The sequence below is a fragment of the Diadema setosum genome, chromosome 22 (genome assembly GCF_964275005.1).
Source record: "Diadema setosum chromosome 22, eeDiaSeto1, whole genome shotgun sequence".
NCBI classification, from domain to species: Eukaryota; Metazoa; Echinodermata; class Echinoidea; order Diadematoida; family Diadematidae; genus Diadema; species Diadema setosum.
The window spans coordinates 5728694-5750876 of NC_092706.1; the positions used below are offsets into that span (position 1 = coordinate 5728694).

General features: G+C 40.0%; 1 protein-coding gene across 1 annotated transcript; it reads right to left on the reverse strand.

The window, feature by feature from the left end:
* Positions 1 to 4729: 4729 nt before the first annotated feature.
* Positions 4730 to 14697, reverse strand: LOC140245576 (cytochrome P450 2D6-like). Its single transcript, XM_072325140.1, has 5 exons — positions 14371 to 14697; positions 8832 to 8955; positions 6920 to 7675; positions 6259 to 6552; positions 4730 to 4920 (listed from the first exon to the last, which is right to left on the reverse strand). Exons 1-5 carry the CDS (start codon positions 14695 to 14697, stop codon positions 4730 to 4732), a joined length of 1692 nt encoding a protein of 563 aa, XP_072181241.1.
* Between the last annotated feature and the right edge of the window lie 7486 nt (positions 14698 to 22183).

The following is a 22183-nucleotide window of genomic DNA, read 5'->3' on the forward strand; positions in this document are numbered from 1 at the left end:
CATTTATGGAATCATTTATTTGAAATTTTAATGAGATTTTCCACAAAGAAGAAGTTCCAGACCATCAGCAATAATACATAATGAGTCCCACCTCAATTGATGCAGGAAAGAGGCAGAGAGAGAGAGAAAAACCAACCAACCAACCAAACAAACAAACAAACAAACAAACAGTGACAAGCAGTGTGTTGTTTAATGAATAAGGTTGTATGTCATCAATCATTTCAAATGTCAACCTTCATATTTGCGTTCATATTGTTATGTTAAATATGCCTTGAGCTCGTGTAAATCACGTGTTGAAAACTGAAAGGCGCAGCCCACAGTGAGATTTTTATTTGATTTACATATTTAATACGATTTAAGCCCGTGTAAATCAGTGGTTGAAAAATGAAAGGGCTCTGTTGCAAAATTATATGTATGTACATAATAATAGCTTACGTTTATGATAACGTATCTCCACTTCTCAGAATCATGTGTGTCAACAGCTTATGTTGATACTATTATTAACTCTATCCAGTATGCCTACTATCATTCACTCACGTGACCTGCACTTCCTGTGCCTTTAAGAAAATGAACATAAAGGTGACTTCTACATGGTATGCTTGTCTTACCGCCACCACCCATCCAGACAAAGTGTATGATGAAGTCGGATGACTTTGATGGAGACTAAAACGACAATGGTATTGCAGTGATGTCAAGATAAAACACAGGAAAAACACTTGTAGCGTTTCATGTATTTTCACCAAACAGTGATGTGAGAAGCAACCACAAAATATGCAGATTGGAGGTGATGTCATCACCTGACATGTCTCCCAATTGACCTGCGCATAAATTTTCACCAACCATCCCCTTTTCACATGAAAGTAAATATAAATAATACGTTTTATCCTATAGACATCATCTTGTCGCTTCTTTGTGTATAGTAAAAGGGGTATCTCACTGAGCGACGAATGCTTACGAACGTTGCGAATTTTGGATTCGCCAACTTTTCTGACGAATGTTGGCAAACAGTCAGGGTACGCCTGTGCCAGTAGCGACATTTAGCGACTTTTAGTGGTGTTTATAGCAACAACTAGCAACCTTTGAGCGAATGTTTGCAAAAGTGTCTGCGAAAGGCAGTTGGCGACTATAAGCGACCATAAGCAAAAATTAGCAACAGTTTTTTTTTGCGAGGATTAGCAACTATTTGCCAATCCTATACCACTATTTGTGAATGTTTGGGAACGTTCGCTGACTCCTGGGAAAGTACTCGGTGAATCTATGGACCCAACCCTATAAAAAGGGTGAGCAAACCTTCCCCAACATTCCGATTTCCTCTGACCGCAATCGAAGAATATTTTCAAGGTTTGAAATGAATTTCTGCCCGAAAGAGGGTACTCCTCACCATTTTCTCACCAATATCAGAGGGTGATGAGGAAGAGAACTCATCATCTTCAATATCATCAAGAGCTTCAGCAGCAGCAGCAGGTGGTTTAGTAGCACCCTCCTGGACCTCGATCCCCCGACCCCCGAGGGGTGTTCACCCTCCTTTTAGTACCTTGTTTCTTTGGCATGGCGACCTACATGGCAAATTTCTCTCAATGGGTCGATTTTATACAGTAACCATAATGGTCACGTGTCGGTAGCATCAACATTGGTGAAGTAGAAAGAACTTATAGGCGACACCGTCTTACAACCGTTTGCAGAGACTTATGATTGTTTTGCAACTGTTTAAGGGAAAATAAAAATTCGCAAAGAAATTTTGAACATGTTCAAAATTCAATTACGACCAAAAAAAAAAAAAAAAAAACTTTTCGACAAAGAAAACTGTTTGCGAATTTTCTTGCGACCTTTAACGAACCTTTTGACACCTTTTACGAACCCTGGCGAAATTCCAAATTCGCTGCGTGCGCAAGCATTCGCCGCTCAGTGAGACACCCCCTTAACGTAGAAAAAAAAAAATATTCTTACCAGGAAAGGGGGCGTAATTTATAAATTTTGACCCGAAAGGATGACATTATGATCAGTTGCCTTGGAGATTTGTAAGACAGTGTTTAACATAATTGCGCCTTCTAATCTCTGTATGTTGTAAGGTTGTGGATACACTGCTCTGTAAAATCATACATCTAAAATTCCATAAACTTTTGTATTGAACGTCCATCATGGTTTATTTTAGACGTATTGAACATCGAATGAAGTTGTGTCTTCATTAATATCTGACGTCTGTGTTGTTCTCGATCGAGATTGTGTAGATTTATTTATTGGGATCTATAAGCCTGTTCGGGGTTAGCTCATGTGCACATGGGTACAATGACCTTTCTTCTTTCTCAGTTGATTAGGCACTTCATTAGTTTTTAAGCGACAGAATGCATACGCTTGCCCGACGTCAACATGGAATTCATCAGTCATGTTCAAACAAAGGATGAACTTGCGTAGACCAGGTGACCAGAATGATCAATTAGCACTTTGGAAAGCATCTATTTTATTATTTTGCATTTAATGTATTAATAATCTTTTTCTATTGATATTGTCAGATACGGCTTTTGCTGTCAGGTGGATGTGCTGGCAAGCATCACTTGTAAGGATCACTTGAATAATCATTACATCACAGATGCTTATCTCAGTGAATTTAACAACCAATATGCTCCGCTGGTACAGATGACCTTTTTCTGCTCATGCTCAAAGTGGAACCCCGAACTAGCTTATTAATGCCTGCTTTCTTTCTGTTCAGTGTTTCCCCTAAAGGTGGCCTCACACTATATGCGGTTTTTCGATCGCAGTGCTTGCGATCTGTTGCGGTTGCCAGATCGCAATCATCGAGTCGCATAGTGTGAGCGCAACGACCGCAAGGCTTGCGAAATTTCAGCCGGTCGCAAGGGATCGCAGAGGCAACCGCAGACGATCGCAAGGTTTTGAACATGTTCAAAATTTGACAGCAGCCGCAAGGAGGTCGCAAGGCTTGCGGACGCCTCCAAGTCGCGAGAAGTCGCATGCGGTCGAGAACCGCGTGCGACTTCTCGAAACCGCAAGCAGTCGCAAGAAAAAACCGCATAGTGTGAAGCGACCTACCTGGGTCTTGCGTGTGAAGCACAATAGCTGCGTCATGCGTGATTTATTAAACGATCTCAATAACAACTTTTTACGTATTGTGTTCTCTGTCTTTGTGTGTTTACATAAGTTTTGTGTCAATCCGTGCGTTTGTGCTTTTGTTCGTGGATTTGATTTTGTGTGTGTGTACACATGCATACGTCTGTGTGTGCGTGTGTGTGTCTGTGTGTATGCGTGTACACGTGAGTACAAAATATGTTGAAATCGTAGCATTGTAAAGCGGTAAAGAGGTACAAGAATTCAAAGCTTTTGCGGCACAAAACCTGAACCGTATACTGTATGCGACCTATTTCCTGTGCAGAGTTATAACTTCACAGTATGAAGTGCCTTCATTTTGACAAAACTGCAGAGAACGTCTGTAAGAATATCTGTCAGCATTCAAAATGTATAGATTTTTTTTTACTTCGTTATAAGGGGAGTGCACTGTATCAAAATTATGTTATTGTTCAATCAACACCTTCTTAAACAGTCGTTTGAAACTCTGCATATAGTTGGCTCCCGCTATAACAAGTCCTTGGGACTGGCGCTTTTCTTTCGTTAACATACATCGAAATTTCGTCATAGCCGAACAATAAAGTACGTAAATGTAAAAATACGACGTAGATGACAATCTTGCGACCTGAATTTTTACTTCGTTGTAGCGAGCATTTCGTTATAGCCTCACTTGTTATAACAGGAGTACACTGCGATAGGCCTATACATTGTATTCAGGTGCAAAAAAAAAAAGAAGGTACAAACCACATGAAACTTGTGTTCGCGGCCATGATGACATCTCCTCAGCTAATTACAGTGCACTCTCGTTTTAACAAACACCGTTTTAAAAAAAAAAAAAAAAACTCAGGTAAAAAGAGTATGACTATCATCTATATATATATATATATATATATATATATATATATATATTTCTAAAACAGTCGTATGAAACTCTTAATACAATTGTATAATTAATGTTCTTAATCTGTCTGAGTTGCCTAAATGAATCGTTTACTATATCCTGTTTGACTTCAATTTCTTGTATGAACGTCATCTCACAAACTGAAAATGTGGCATGGATATTGTCCGTCCATTTGAGGGATCTATTTTCTCTTTGGTCTCTCAGATGAAGTCAACCCCGCCCGGATCTCATTAATTGCCCGTTTGACGTTTTGCACCATCGTGTACTGTACACCAGCTCATATCATGATGACATAATATGGGAACCCTGTAGATGGGCTTTATAAAAAAACGACCGCTGAGGTCCATCAGCACAACCTTGTTTGACTGTTTGAGTTTGACATTGTAGAGAATATGTTGTAATAGCTTCATAGATAAGACCACGGACTATTAGTCACATGGTTCCTGTGTCCCGTCAGCGGCGGTTGTGCCTCAAAAGCCGCATTCACATTTGTTGCATCGGTGTTGTACAGCTGTTGTAGCGGGACCGGTGGCAATCTGAAGGCGCGCACTCCGTCACAGACTACAACAGTGTGGTGCGTCGCGGTACAGTCCCGTAATATTCTGATACTAGGGTGCGTCCTATTGCACCGACCGCATCCTGTTGCATCGCGACGGATGGCAATGTGAATGCGTCCCGATACAACTCCGTTGCGAGACATTTTCTCCGCATTTGATATTGTCTTCTTAGTCAGGCTCAGAACTGTGTGATTCATTCATGGCACTGTCTTATCTCCACGACAAGAGAGAATGGTTTGGGTGTGTAGATAATGGATGACTCGCCAAGGTGTCTTTTCGGAGCCCACGAGTCCGGTAAACGCAGAGAGAAGTCTTGGAGCACGTCGACGAGGACGCTTCGTACCAACGTGAGCGAAAGTAGCTTTCCGGGACAGTTGCGAGGTCCTGGAAAGAGAAAGTGAATAGAAGTAAAAGTTGAATTGATATCAAGTATTACGTAAGAAACACAAAGAAAAAAAAAACTTGAGCGTGAGCAGATGAGTGCATTGCCATTGGTAAGTGTATTTTTACTACATGCATGGCGATCAATCCGCAGGGCCATACTGGATGCATTGACTGGTCTTGGTTATACCGAAGATCGAGTTTGCGACGTGGTAAAACTCACTTTTTAGCGTTGTTTGGGACAAGAAGACGAGCAGGCGACTTTCAAAACTCGCTTAGGCTCTTACCTCGTTAATAGGGAGTTTTCGCTACACGACGGGAAGACCGAGAATACGCGGAAGCAATCACCTGTGACAGTCCCCGTACTCGGACTCCCGTCCCCATATCTAACTAAAGCAGTTTCGCGCTCCTGTTAAGACGGAGGCGTGGGGACAAGATCGCTGATTGGTTGGCTGGCTGGCTGGCTCACTCCTGCCCAGCATCGGGACCGAACGCTATTTTGGTCGAATACCGTGCTCGTTTTCCCCAGGACGAGACGTTTCTCGGATTTGATCATGCGCAGAAGCAAATTTTGCACACGGCACGCTCAAATACCGACTGCGTCGTGCTTGCGAAAACTCCATAATGTTCAGCGTGGGAATGCGCTTCGGGGAGTTTCAACAAGTTGGCCTCTTCGCACGTTAAAGGGGAAATCCAGTCCAAATATAAGTTAGTCTGAAAAAAAGTTAAATCTTATGAGTTCAATGATAAAAAAATTTGACTGAAGTGGGATGAAAATAAGGAAGATATGACATTTTAAAGTTTTACTAATTTCTGCAAATTACAGTTCTTGTACAGTGGATATGAATATGCAAATGAGTGAGCTAACCATGTCATAACCTCACGATTTTACATTGATCGTGTAAAAAAAAAATGATGAAAATTCAATGTTTCTGTCATAGAAGTCTGAAACATGATGTGTTATCTGGTTGAATAACTTCAGAATAGTGATCAGGTATAGATATACCAGGTTGAGCCTCGGGCATAATTACGTTTGAATGAAAAACTGGAGATTTAAACATTTTATGTACAAACTGTATGGCAAATTGTGAGGCGATGACATGCTCACTTTGCCATTTGCATATTCATATTGACCACTCAAGAGCTGTTTCCTGAAAAAAATAGCGAAACTTCAAAATGTCATAACTTCTTAACATTTCACCCGATATCGATCAAAATTTTACAGTCGAATTCGTAATATTTTACTCTGTCTTATCAGACTAATGTATATTTGAACTGGATTTCCCCTTTAACATTTTTTTTTTAACTGATCGCAGTTTCATCTGTGTCATTCTTGCTCACCAACTGAGAATCCCATTATTTCCGTAGAGGTCAGGCCACCACTTTCGTCAATGTATCTGTCTGGACGAAACACCAAGGGATCATCCCACTTCCTCGGGTCTCGTTGAGCAAGCATGATGTTGGACAGTAGAATGGTGTCACGTGGTATGTGGAACCCACCAATCGTTGTGTCGCGTACCGCGCAGTGCGGCGCGCCAAGTGGTGCTGGTGGAAACAGGCGAAGAGTCTCCAGGATGGTGGCCATAGTGTACGGGAAACTCTTGCTCTTCTCAAGCGCCGATGGCCGTTGGTTGCCTGGAGACAACAGAAAGTCAGAAAGAAAAAAACAAAACAAAACGAAACAAAAGCTAATGACAGTACGCCTATTGTTTAATTAGAGTGTTAAATAATGTTTGTCAGTTTCCTCTTGCCTAAGATGTAGTTATCATATGCCTTCCGTGTGAAAGTTTCTTCTCACTAGCTATTAATTACAATCGGTGAGCCAACGTTAATAGTGTGAAATCTGAACAGACCAAAACCGTTTCTTTGAATATCTTTTTACAAACAAAAATGTGTATAGGGCCTACATTATTATCATGTCCATTTCAGATCTTTTCCCATGTGGTGCAGGATGCCATTTAGTGTGTATGCATCATTATAAAGTTTCTGGCCTGAAACTTACTGTCTTTGACTGTTGACTCGATCTCCTTGTGAATCTTCGTCTGTACATCCGGATGGAGTGCCAGGTTGAGGAGAGTCCAATTCAACAACGCCACCACGCTCATGCACCCGGCCTGAAAGACGTCCGTCAGAATGCCGGCAAAGTTCTCCGTGTTCTCCGCTTCGTCGACTGGGTCGGACGCATCGGTGCGTCCTGCCGTCCGTTCCTCCAGACCGTCACCATCCTGCACTTCTTCTTCATCCTCACCCTCTGATCTTCTCCACCCACCACGCTCCCAGTACAGAAACGCATCCAAAAGGTTCGTCAGCTTGCCAGCGAAATCCTTCCGGTGCTCTCGCACGTGATTCTTCATGGACACCATGACATCAGCGATATTAATGGACATATCGATCCAGTTGGTTAGCAGCGACTTGAGCCAACTGGGAATGTATCTGCCGACTAACACCATGATTGGATTTGAAGTTAGGGTCTTATCTAAGAGCTTCATGAGCCTGTCGTTATCCTCCTCCATCGGGTCTTGGTGAGGGACTTTCCCCAACGCCAAATCGGCAAAGATCTTCATGATAAGGGCGTATGTCTCCGAGTTCATTGGGATCGGTCGGCCGGTGCTTTGTTGGAGTTTGCTGTTGAACCGGTCGATGTGTTTATGCAAGTGATTGCTGAAAGTGGAATCACCAAGCCCCAGGAGACGAAAACCATTCCAGAGGTGACTTCTGTTTTGACGATGAAGGGGTCCAGGCTGAGTTGCCACAATACCTGTGGATAGAGGGAGAGGTAGGATGAGAGAATAACGTATAAGTGTGTTGAATTTGCAATTAAAATCCTTGTCAAGCGTTTGTCAAGGAACACACTTACTGTGCAAATGTACTTGGACTTGTATTGATTTATAATTCCATGATCATCACTTTTGGGGTAAAAAGAAAATGTGTCATACATTTCGTAATATATTTTTTCTAGTTTTGTTCAGATGTACGTGGATATACCTCCACACACCAAAAACACCTTCCAAGCCAAGAATCTGCCGGTGACATCTGCAAATTATAGATGAAGTATACGAGCAGAAGGTATCGAAATGCACTTTCCCCCTAATATAGACCAAGCATAACTTGCATGTTTCCCTGTAATGTCTTTTTTATCACATCAGTAACATGGAAACATTCAAGTTATGCTTAGTCTTATATAGGGAAAAGTTGTGTGTATATATATATATATATATATATATATATATATGTTCATATACATATAGTGCGAGAGATTGTTCCTTTTCCAAACGTACGTGGTGCCTCATTGAAAGCAGTAAACACAAGTCACGGGAAAGTGCAAACTTATCCGAATCTGCGTCGATTCATATTGGATATTTTCGTGTTTGAGTGCGTGAGTGACCTCATTGTTCTCACTTCATGCACTTTGATACATTATTGTATTAAGAAAGTATGGTGGCCCTGAAATACGCTCGACAACAGGTCATGTGCGCCGTGAATTTGCGACCAGGTCGCGAAATTCGCGATTTGGGATGCCAAGTTCGTGACTCGGGACGCGAATTTCATGACCCGGGACACGAACTTGGCGACCGAGGACGCAAAATTCGCGTCCTGTGGTCGCAAACTTCGCGTCCTGTGGTCGCAAACTTCGCGTCCTGTGGTCGCAAACTTCGCGACCGAAAGTCGCGAATTTCGTGACCACAGGACGCGAATTTTGCGTCCCCGGTCGCCAAATTCGTGTCCCCGGTCGCCAAGTTTGTGTCCCGGGTCACGAACTTGGCGTGCCAAATCGCGAATTTTGCGACCTGGTCGCAAAATTCACGGCGCACATGACCTGTCGTCGAGCGTACTTCAGGACCACCATAGTACAGACATTCTGTAACAAACACGTGACACAGACACGTAGACACAAAAGATAGCCCTTTCTTCACCTCTCGTATGCTGTGTGGCGTTTATCATAGCCTGAGGCCTGTGACTGCAGTTCGCGGCATTCCGCTGGAACGCTTCCTTGATCAGGTCGGTGCTACTGAGCACGACTATCCTCGTTTTACCGATCTGTGTGCAGCAAAACGATGACGAGCAGTCAGAGAAAATTACGTACATTTAATGAAAAGGTCTGTTCTTTAATAGAGGGGCTGGGGGTGATGCAAACGTGCACCATTAGCTTTAAAAAATTAGCCATTTCGACATTGCAAGCTTCAAAGAAAACTTTAATAAAGAATATTTCTTTTTATTATACTACGTCATGTACTACAGTGTACTGCCTATTTATGTGAAATGCTTGTAAAAGCAAAGACACACATTACAGTGTAGGCTAACTACTTTCGAGTGTACTTCATGTACATCATTACTTTTTATTAATCCAAGATTCTGATTGGTTGAAATCGAAGTCATGATCGAATTCAACAATTACCTCCAATTATTGCTCAAAAGGAGTACTCTACTGCTCTAAAATGTTATGAAGTACCCAAGCTGTCCCATATAGATACTTCATACATGTAGTACCAAACCACCCCATAGGACTTAACAATCCTCTTATGGTTCGTAACGGTACGTATTAGGCACCTATGTACATTGTATTGTGACCCATGTGCACAAATTTGCATATTGCTACTTGGATAATTTACCACATGATATTCTGCAATTGGTATAATAAGTAAAATTTTATTCTGTTTAGTCGGTATATAAAACAGATAAGGACTGCTTTTATCCTTGGCGTTGTTGATATCATTGCCACTCATGGGATCTCAACTCTTTGCCATATTATGACCTAATAATAGAGCAAGCTTCTCACCCAGAAGGAAAAACCAATTACACCCGTTGGAAATTTCAACTGTTCTGCAACTGGTTCCAGTTGGAAATTTCAACTGGAACCAGTTATCTGCAACTGGTTCCAGTTGGCTCTAACTGGTCTCTAATGCATATCCAGTGGAAAATCGGTGCATAAGTACATGGGATTTGATAGGAACCAGTCCCCACAACCAGTTGATAACTGATCTGTGCCCATGTTTCCAGTTGCACCAATTACACCAGTACAAACCAGTAAACAGTTATTTTAACTGTTCTCTACTGGTTTAACTGGTCTTCACTGGTTGCAATTGGTACCGGTTAGACAGTTCTACAACCAGTTGGAAATTTCAACTGGTTCAAGTTGACTCCTAATGCATATCAAGTGAACAATCAGTACGAGTACATGGTACATGTACATATGTATTTAATAGGAACCAGTCCCCACAACCAGTTGATAACTGGTCTGTGCCCATGTTTCCAGTTGCACCAGTTGTTACCAGTACAAATCAGTAACTATTTTGAACTGGTCTCTACTGTTTAACTGGTCTTCGCTGGTTGCAACTGGTACCAGTTGAAACCATGCAGTTGATACGTTGATGTTATACAAGTACAAGTTCAAGTTTAGACCAGTTGAAGTTGTATTGGTTACCAGTTGATACCAGTTGATCAGATCATATTGTGTACAAGTTGACACCAGTTAACCAGTCTTGCTGGTACCAGCTAATGCTATACTAGTCTAAGTCTCACTGGGTACCAGTCAGTTGATACCACTTGAAGTCTACTTTTTTGATTCAGTTGACTAAACTGGTATAATATTCGGGCCTATGTGCCAGTTTGCCTCCAGTTGACTGCAGTTGAAAACAATTGAGTGGAATAAACCAGCATACAGACTAACCTAAACAGATACTATTCGCTGTGGTTGAATCCAGCTGAAACAAGCGGATAAACTGCATAGCCAATTTTACACCAGTCTGAACATACATAATTATTTAATTACCATGCAGTTGACAACAAAATTAATAAACTGTCATACCCACACTGACAAGTTGCCTTTAGAACACTTTGGACAAAGCTGAGAAATTTCATACCAGCTGAAGAAGCAAAGTAAAGAAAAAAAAAACAAGAAACAAACAGACAAAAGTAATAAAACATGCTTTAAAAATGAATCCTTGTGGTAAAAGTGAATTCAGTTGGTACAAATTGAAGTGAGTTGATATTTCAACTAGCAAACTACATGTAGACCAGGTATGTACAATGTATGTGTTCTTGTGTATCTGTGTGTGTGTGTGTGGTTGTGGGTGTGTGTGTGTCAGTTTGTGTGTAAACTGTTTGTTGACACTTGAAAGCCATGTACCTGACTGGACTTGCTTATATACCAGTTCATTGAATTCCACATTAAAAACCATTAACCATAATACCAGTTGATTCCAGTTGGTTTCTACTTTTTTTCTACTGGTCATGCATATTCATAAGCTATTCGAATTCTCTTGGAATGGAAATGAATAAAATATAGTTGAATTTGTTTTTATGGTTACAATAAACTTTGAATGGTGTTAAAAAGTTTACTCAATATTATTGTTGTGTTATTCACAATTTCAACTTGTGTTATGAGGAGGCATTTTCATTTTTTAACATTAAAAGTGTAATTTACTTGGTAACCACATCATTTAGTGTTATAACTAAATGACCCTATATAAATGAGTGTGATGTGTCTATAGTACCAGCTAGGAATATGATATAGCTACACCTGTATGTTTAGGTTCTAAGACTAGCTGCAGGAGTATGATTGTGAAAGGTTATATTGATAATATCTTCACATTATGTTCTATGTGTTCTGGTATATGCTCAAACATCAGCATAGCTCAAGAAAATATTAATTTTGTTTATTCCGGTTGACTGGAAACCAGTAAAAAAGGTAACCGGTTTTGTATACTGGTCCAGTTGGAAGGTAACTGGTTTCGTTTACTGGTCCGGTTGGAATTCAACTGAACCAGTTAGCCCATTTCAATTTCCAGGGTTACCAGTTGATTTGAATTGGTTCAACTGGTACAGTTGTAACTGGTATTTCCTTCTAAAAGGCTCACAGCATCCCGAGCTAGATTTGCTGCTCCACGTGAAAATAACAACAACAAAAAAGACAAAATGATAATAAAGAATGATAAAAATAAAGGATAACCATGTTTCTGAATGAAACAATGGTATTACAATCCTCTCCTCCACATCCCCCCCCCCCCCCACACACACACACACATTCGTAAAAGCAATAACGGGTATATGCTGACAAAAACCTATTGTGTCACGAAGAGTTCTCATGCTCTCTCTTAAAAATAAATAAATAAAAATAAAAAAAAATCCTTGCTTGTCAAACCAAGGGCAAGGACGGCTTCTTGTAGCTTCTGAAAGGTGATTGGCTAATACCACTCCAAGACGCACGAAGCTTATCCGGGGATGACGGAGTGGGCGGACTTTGTATTGATTCGTCAGAGCAACATGGCCCTGCCGATGGCTGTCATTAATGTTGTTACCTTTTGCAACCTTTTATGACCCTTAAGACCTTTTCGAACAGCAGTCATATACACAAGGGTAGCAATATGCTCTTGTAATAATACGTCAAAAGAGCTCGAGCGCCCGATATCTACCGGGAATAACCATGTCGTGATTAGAATATTGAGTGGCAGATGATAAAGTAAGGGCAAGGGCGATCTCTGTATACTGCTCCGCGTTGATGAGAAAAAAACAGAGAACTCTAACCGCATTTTTTCCACCTCGTCAGTTCTCCAATCAGGTTATGGTAATGCATTCAGTTCATCACCCACCTCCCTCCCCCCCCCCCCCCCCACTTCCCTTGCCACAGTCGTGACAATTCAATAGGCGCTAACGAGCTCCCTATTTCACTTACATGTATACGTGTAACAACAACGGGGCGATTGGGTACCTATCATGCTCTTCAAGGCTCACGAAGTTTTTTTTTTTTTTTTTTTTTCGGGAATGTCGGAGTGGGCGGTCGGACATATCGTACTTCTTCAGAGCAATATGATCGCCTTGCCCAGGGCTGCCGTCGCTATTGTTACCTCTTCCGACCTTTTATGACTATTTGAAGACTTCGTATAGGTAAATCGATGAATAATAGACTAAAAAACTGGCACGCGGAAAGCAGTACACGTGTCATGATGCGAACATTTAGCGGCAGCTGATCTAACCGTGTAAGGGCAAGGACGACCTGTGGCGATTTACTCTTCTGTTTTGATGAAGTGGATTATGTAACAAAAACAATACGGAAACAACATCATCAACAACAACAACAACAGCAACAAAACGCGCTCTTGTCCTCCTTACCAGTTCAATAATGCATTCAGGTCAATTTTTTTCACGTTCTCTTTCCCTCTGCTACCAAGAATCCAATAACATTGTAACAAGCTCTCTATTCCACCTATTATTAGCTACCATGCACCCCAAGACTGGCATAGTTTATCCGGGAATGCCAGCGTGAGCGGCCTTGAGTCCGTGATTCTTATGAGCGAAACGAATCTCCCTGCCAATAATGGCTGTGATCATATTTGTTATCTCTTGCAACCTTTTATAACATTTTAAAACCTTTCGACTTCGTATATAGGTAGATTGATGAACAGCTAGTGGATGACAAACTGTAAATTATTTAACCCACGCACGGATGAGTAGGCTAGTACACTTGGGACAAAACAGCTGAAACTCGCGATATACACAGGGAAGTATCGCGATTACACTGGAGTGTATGACAGATGATTCAGTATAAGGGCAAGGACGATCTCTGCATGTTTACTCCAAGCTCCGCGCTAATGCGCTGGATTAAAAAACAAAACTAAACTAAACTAAACTAAACTTACTGGATTCGTCCTTGTTAAGTTCCCGATGTATTCAGTTCATCCATTTGCCCCCCCCCCCCCCCCATGCAAATCAAATAACAAGCTCTATATTCGATTCATTCCAAGAAATGACATTGTCCGTACTAGAATGCAGTTCGGTATTGGTCCATGATGCTCATTCACGAGGTTTAACGCATGTTCGTTGATTATCAGGATCCAGTGACGTTTCTAATCATAAAGTACGCACAAAGAATAACGGTCAGTTAATAAGGGAGTGGTATCATAATCTATGTCATCATAATTATATGCCCCTTTTGAGAATAAGGAGATATATATATATATATATATATAATATATATATATATATATATATATATATATATATATATATATATATATATAATTTCTAGTGAAAAGTATATTACATTGTCTTTTCTCTGTTTTTTTCTCTTTTTATTGGCGATATCATGTTAAGGGTGACAGTATTCCTGTTTCTGAGAGAAGTTAGTCAATTTCCTCTTCATAGTAGAAAATGAAATTTTGAGGAATTATCTTCCACATTTATCGTTGTTTTGAAGTGAGGTTTCGAACTGGTGCGGTCTTCTCGTCCAGCGATGGCGGCACCAAAACCATTAACAAATTTATGACTGTTGAATAGGCCCTAGATCGTTCGATATTCCTTAAGACTTCACTAATTAAACCTGTACAGTACATGAGTTATAAGAAGATAACTATACACAAACATTTTGTTCATGAGTTTTCTCTGCATACATCCTATGTAGACAAAAAAAAAATCGTTCACAGCCCCTTCTTATTCCCAAGAAGAAAGCCATCTTACCTGAAGATAGACGATAGGACCGTGTAACTTGGCGAGATCAGCCAGCTTTTCGAAGACGTCGGACCGAAAATCAAGCAGGGAGCCAAGAAAGGGAAGTCCGCGGGGGCCCGGTGGAAGTCGATGAACTCGACTAGCGTATCGTCCCTCATCGCTGTGATGCCGACGTCCCGCCGCGCTAAGCAGCCTTGGAATGATGTAGAGAGCGATTAAACACGATACGATGGTCATTAACAAACTGAAGTTGAAGCACCCTCCGCCAATGCACTCGCTCGCGGTAGTACCGGACATCGGGTTTTGTCCCCGTATCTTGTCAGTGGTATCAGTCATTGTTGCTCAGGTTTCCCATAACAAGCCTACAATTTTATTTTGATTGGTGTGTGTTGCTCCACGCAGCAACAGAATCACATCAATTCTGAATTACTGAGTGGTTACATCATGAATCTCCTTTCACATTGGACAGAATGTGATATTACCTCAAATATTATAATTGTAATCTGCATCTCACTAAATCAAGAGGATTGTCTCTGTTTAAATTCACAGAAGCTAGAAGCACCTGTTCTTGTAGAACAAAGTGTAAGAGCGCGATTTCCTTCGTAATAAGTGAAGAGTAAACTGAGGTATCTCGCCATACATTCATATGCAGATGCGGTGATACAAAAAAATATCCACTGATGATAACCGCATGTAAGCAGGAAAACAATAACTGACTAACACGAAAACGCCATACAGGAGAAACGTATCTTCCAAGTAGCGACGGCGAAATACGTTCTGCTCATTCAATCTACTGCGTCAGAGTGCGAGATAACGCATCGGGCGTGTGGCTTTCATTCATTCACTGTCGTGATCAAAGCGCTCGATACACAATAACACTCCGTATTCAGCAGCCGCGGGAGAGCTTTTATCTTTTCAAACCTCGCCAAGTATAGGGAATACGTTATGCTCCTCTAAGCTACTGCGTTAGAGTATACTGAAAACATAGGCTTTGTCATTTAACTATTCATCCATTGTGATCAAAGACCTTTGCAGGTTTCCACGCACGCAACAGCGCTAATCTGACTTGCGTTGATCGCTTCCCCGCGGGCACGCTTCCTCGAATTTCAGATCCCACTCGCACTGCTCTCTGAAAGAGTCAATTAAATGCTCTTCCATTATAGGAAAGCAAACATGAGTTGAATTTCTTCATGTTTTCCTTATAATTGTTGTCAATAATGACGTCATGAAGAATATAGTAGCGATCTTATGACGGCATCGAAACTTTAAACATTCATAACTTTTGAACGATTGCCTCATTTCTCTCAAACTTTCACTGATCATTTGCGTTCTACTACCTTTAAAAAATGGAGGTTTGATTTTTTATACATGTAGATAAACTCTATTGGTGGTCAGTGTACTTATCAAGATTTATGCTGCTAGTGACAGTACCTTGATACATGTACTGCCTCTCTATCAGTGTACTCAAAATGTATTACATGCATGATAAGTGTATGTCATGATCATAAATCATGAGTTTAAATAATAATTATGTGTCATTTAGTCACCATGGAAGGTAGTTACCCTGGTGTCTCCATAGGTTAAGAGTTGTTATGTGTATGATTATCGCAAATGTTTCTCTTGTCTTTTTTCAAATTGTTGCCAATTGTGTGTAAATAATGTGATTTTGATTTGATTTAATAAAACATATAAATAGAAAAAAAAATATCGGTATTTTCACTCAGTCCTACAGTTATAAATGGGCTTTGGTTTCCTTTAATTTCGGTAAACGTGTGCATTATGAGAGAGCGTCATACCAGGGAGATGTTAGCCTGTAAGAAGAATATCTAGGCAATTCGGCCTATGTGTGCAATTTTATGTGGAGGGCTTATAGGCTCTATTGACGATGCACTGCTTCACTGTCCATGCTCCAAGCCGCTCCTCCACAGAGTGTGGATAGTGAGACCATGGTGGGACCAAGGAAGAGGTTCTTGATTTCAACAATTTTAAGCTAATTATGACACTGAACAAATCCTTTCAGTTTTTCGTCAAATCTTTGTGTCATAAGTAATACTCAAGGTCTGAAAAAAGAACATCTAACCACTGTCTAACCATCTCATTACGCACTGTTCGTGCACAATAAATGTAATCGCTACGTTTTGCATTTATGTAAATGTCACTTAGTCTTTCGAATGGCATTTAGGCAATGTACGTTTCTGCTCGTTTAATAGCATTTAACAGTTGAAGTACAAATAATTATTTTAAATGCAGATTTTTGTTCGCGTGTCCTATTATCCCGACTATCTGCATATAATAATAATGCTGCCAATAATACTGGAAGGGACAGCGAACTGCTGCTCGCTAGGCTTCTTTTGATTGAAAAGTGTTGTCTTTTGTCAAAGCAAAAATGGATATCTCCATCTCATACGCATACAACTTTGACTTGGCTGGTGCAAATTGATCATTATTCTTTTGATAATCTGTAAGTTGCCTTCCTGAGCTAAAACAGATATGCACACATACACACACAAAAAAAAGCAAAAAAAAAAGTAAAAGGAATACAGTGTAGAAGCAAACGGAGTCAAAAGCATTACAGAAGCATCATCATTTTAATTACACAATTGAATTAAATAAGAGTATTGCAATAAACAAAATAGAAGCATTTGTGTTCTAAACGAATACAAATATAATTCAGATAGGCAATCGTAACCCATTCCATACTGAATTCTGACATCCCCATAGACATAGTACACAGGCCACCAGGTTTCCATATGGAACAGGTTAATGAACATACACACGCACAGATGGGCACAATCCAACTCGAAACTAACTGTGTGATCATTAATGCAGGTATGTGTGTGTGTGTGTGTGTGTGTGTTTGTGCATTACATGGTTCAGCGGGGGCAGTTGAAGAGCCCGGATGCACTAACATGAACACTGCGAGTCCATGACGGAGGTCACAGTGAGCTTTGCTGTCACGTATATTATCACCTCACCCATGAAATACTACATTTCTGAACGTTTTCCTCGCGTAAATAGAGAGAATGTAAATGCTGCCAATCACATATCAACACATTTTTTTTTTCAATAGAAGAGTGCATATCCCAGGGGTGGATCCAGAAATTCCGTAAAGGGGGGGGGGTGCAAATAATATTTCTGGTGCTACTTCCGGGTTTCATCTCATTTTTTTCTTTTTATTTCTTTTGTCTTTTACAACAAATAAAGAGGGGTGCACGCCTGGTGCGCCGCCCTCTGGATCCGCCACTGTATGCCCCGACCCCCCCCCCCCCCAAAAAAAAAAAAAAAAGAGAGAGGAAAAAATAGCCAGAGAGACCAAATTGCAGTGAGATGGAACAGACATATTGTAGGTGTTGAGGCAGACAATAGTGACAAAAGGAATGTGTTGACACTAGTTCTGTGCAGTGAAAAGAACAAAAGAAAATGTGACAATAGAATATTTTCTCTCATAAAATCCCCCCAAAAAACAAACATACTATAAAACAGGAGAAAAGACTGTTTTAAAGCTATATTGAAATGCAGAAGAAGAAAACTTTAAAAAGTTAGAATAAGAGACAATAGGAATAAGTGTGCACAGGACTTGTAAACCATCAAAACAAATCAAGCCTTTGGGGCAATTTACTTAGTACATGTGATTTTGTTTTTGTTTGGGGTTTTTTCATGTACCTAAGGCACAGATTAACTAGCATATTGTATCACAAACACATGGTTCTGCATAACTGGATCCAAATATGGCTGTATTCAAGAACCCTGTGTTCACGGTTTTAATGTTCTGCTTGTTTGTTTCATTTTCGATCCGAGGAAATGGCTGGATAGCACATATTCAGCTGCGTAGCTGGTCTTCCATGGGGACCAGTTGGATGTGAGGTGGGACCACTTCACCAGGTTATGCACCCTGCTCTTTGTAATGAATGAATGAAGCAGGATTTTTACGTGCATTGAGTTGCCACTCTCTTACACAACGCTGCTTGCAGCTGATTCACATCCTCTCATGGTTAGCTACTTTTCACAATACATGTACTAGTATGCCAGACAACATAAACTTTCATCAAACCTCCCCTCTCCCCTATAGGAAATTTGTGCCCATCAATACATTGTACATACAAAATATAAATATTCTTCTTTGTTTGTTGTTCCAAAAAGAAACGTATCACAACTCGCTAATAAAAATAACAATAATAAAATTGATACATGACATACAATAAACTTTGTCAAAACGAAAATGAAGTGTCATATTCTGCTGCTAAGATATTTCACACGCATTAAACAAATTGCCAACACACATTTCTCCTGTAAGAGAAATTATCTCCGATAATAACCTCCATTATTACACTTTATTCATGGACAGAAAAACAACTTTCAAACATGTGAATTAGTTTCAACACTTGATATATATTTCTTCACCTTCTCCTTTCTTCAATAACTTCAATTATGTACTTACAATGCAATGGTGACATAAAACTGATGACCACTGCAGTATAAAAGCTCAATTCCCATCTATGTCATCTTGGTTCCTATCCGTGTCACAGATGATAATTACTTCAAAACTTACTGGAATGTCATAGATACAATAAATCGGCTGACACTATCACACGTGTACAAATATGTACGTTCTTTCAAGATAATGCAAAAAAAAATAAATAAAAATAAAAAGCTACATAGAATACCGGTAGGTCTCTTTCTACCCCCCACCCCCCGCACATTGACACAGGCAAACACAGAGCACACGGCTATTTAGCACAATGAATCATCTCCAGAGTCCTAACTGCAATTAAAGGGAAAGTCCTAATCACTTAAAAGTTAGTCTAAAAAGAACAAGTAAAATCTCACAAGCATGACTGAAAACTTGCTTAAACTCAGACTCAAAGTAAGGAAGTTCTGAGATTTTAAAAATTTACTTTTTTTTTCTGCAAAACAGTTCTTGAAAAGCTGCTGGTATGCAAATAAGAGAGATGATGTCATTACCATGCAACTTTCCACTGATTGTGTACAAAAAAAAAAATATATGAAATTTAATTTTTATGCTATACTATAAATGTAAAACAAATGGTAACTCCCGACTAAATAACTTTCCAAATAATGATCAGCCAAACACATTAGGATTTGAGGCTGAACCATAATTACGTTTGAACAGATATTCAAACTCTTTCTGTACAAACTGTATGGTAAGTTTTGAGGCCATGACACATAACTAACTCGCTCATTTTCATATTCATATTACATATCTTAAGAACTGTTTACAGAAAATAAGCATAAGTCCACAATTTTACTCTTTCTTTTCAGACTAACCTCCTAACTGGTTCAGAATAGATCTTTGATATAAGACTTCTTTTTCTCGTAATATACTTCATAGGAGCAGCAGCAGCAACAAGAAAATGTGCACTTTGTTTAGGTTATTTCACTATTGACATTTTAACTTTTCTTTCAAAGAAAACACCTCACTGTATTGTCCACTAAAAAGTGGTTAAAATAAATATCTTCTTACAAAAGAAAATAGAGTATATATTTGCTCTGTGAAAGAAATATTTACTGATATCAAATGGTGCATATAAATACTGGTCAGTGATTGGTCACGACGCAATCACATGAATGATGCAGCGAGGATCAAAATTGTCATATTGCTACCATTGATATCATGTCGGGCAATGTAATTCAAGAATTTGACTGAATGCAATGGGGCTAGTATGAAATGATGCGTATTTATGTGGATCAGTTCATGGTATAACACATCCTGCCTCGTCCATCACTGTACAAGTATAATGCTCGACAGTCCCTTGGCATTTATATTTTCACGTCGGGGTAATATTTTCCCTAAGAACTACACACTTAAGGAAAATATTATATCTTGGGGAATATAATATGTGACCTGCCACAACAAAAGGATCATAAAGTCGCTAATGGCTGAGCCGAGAAAATCAAGTTTGAAGTCAGATCATCAAAATCGGTCAAAACAATTGGATTTCTGTTTTTGGCATAATTTTGAAGTCTCATGTATCGTCTATCATCTGCTGAAACTTTGAAGCAAAAATGATCAAAGGAAAGGCAAGAAATTAGCATTTTTCTGGGCCATGATTTTTTGACTTTCAATGGAACAGAAATGTGTCCAAAGATTTGGATTTAGCGCTGCAGCTAGACTCGGCCCCTAGCAACGAGGGAGTTATCTTATTGGTCACTGCGCAGCATACTGGTTACTGATTGGTGCTAAGCTTGAATGAACATTGCAGAGGTTGCTAGGAGCATACCTGCTATTGTCAAGAGGTGAAAACTGTCTCGCCTTCCCTTTGATTTCGGAAGGAAACTTTGAAGGCGGTTTTCTTGAAATGCTGATTTCCTACACCACCCGACATGCGCTAATACAATCATTGATATCTCTGCAACTGAGTACTTTTATGAGTCATGTTATACATGAAATTAAAGTGGAAGAGTAAAGGAATAATGTCACATCATTTTCAGATAATTGTCCTCCCCAGACTTTAGGATCCTTTAGTTGTGGCGTGTCACATATAAGTCCCATGGGGATGTCATGTTTTATTACACCTCCAAAAAGGCAATATCTGCATACTATAATGGTGCATCCCTGTCCACAAGATTTAGAAAAATAAAAGAAAGTTCTCTTCTCTTGCTATAATAGCATATATCACCCCAAAATACACACTGAAAAACATGACAATTTATCTTCAGCAAATATTCACCTAATCAATGCCTGAAAAAATTTTTTTAAAAAGACAACTTTTGCACTGGAGAAACTACAGTCATGAGGCAATTACACTGTATCTGTCTGTCACACAAATCTCAGTACTTTTCAGAAATCATACCTACACATTGCATACATGCTAAATTACCAAAGAAAACAGTATCAGGACATTGTGTCTCTACATACTGAGATTGATACCTTTATACCTTTATGTCCACTCAAGACATAAAAAAACAGTACAGCACGGTGTTACACCGCTGAAAGCAAATACCAATAATTAAAAGCCTGTTCGTCATTATAGCACATGTACATATTTCCCAAATGACTTCATGGTGCAATGTACAAGAACATTGCCCGAGAAGACCTGGTTGTGCAACTGGCATACAATTATTTCTCAGTTTCCATTCCTTTCAGGCAACACAGAATACATCAAGTCTGGACAGTACAGCTTACAAAGTATCCAATGTCTACAGGCAATTTTGTTTGGCCCCACAAGTAGACGTTACAGTTTCAACCCCTGTGCAGTTTTGCAAAATGCCCAATTCTTTATGATGAAGACACCCACACACTGACTGGCATAGGTGGGACTACATTACAAATGATCTTACACAATGTAGTGGACATTCTCCTGTGATGACTTAGAGACAAAACCACATGCTTACATTAACTCTATATCACTGAGTGACATCTCACAAACATTACACTAAATTAAAGAGTGATGAATCACAACATTAATACCAAGGGAAACATAATTTTCACGACGCTACAGGGCCTATCTCAATGGAAGAGACATCACCACTACTGCCGCGACTGATCAGTTGCAGTGACACAAGCGACTGTAAAGACCAAAAAATGGTTTGCACTCTCACCAAAAAGGTGACTCCAGGGCAACATCTCGGACATCTCCGAACGAGGCAAAAACGAGGCCAGCAGGTTGCCTTGGGTCTCTGCACGGTTGCGGAGGTGACATGAACAAAATTTGTTTCCGCGACTTGGCCGCAACTGATGGAGACGTCACGGAGATGTCTACGAGACTAGCTGGAGACTGGAAAAAGTTTCTAAAAAAATTGAACTTGTTTAATTCTCTGGAGACTCCCTGGAGACCTGGCCGGTCCCCAGGAGACGTCTCAG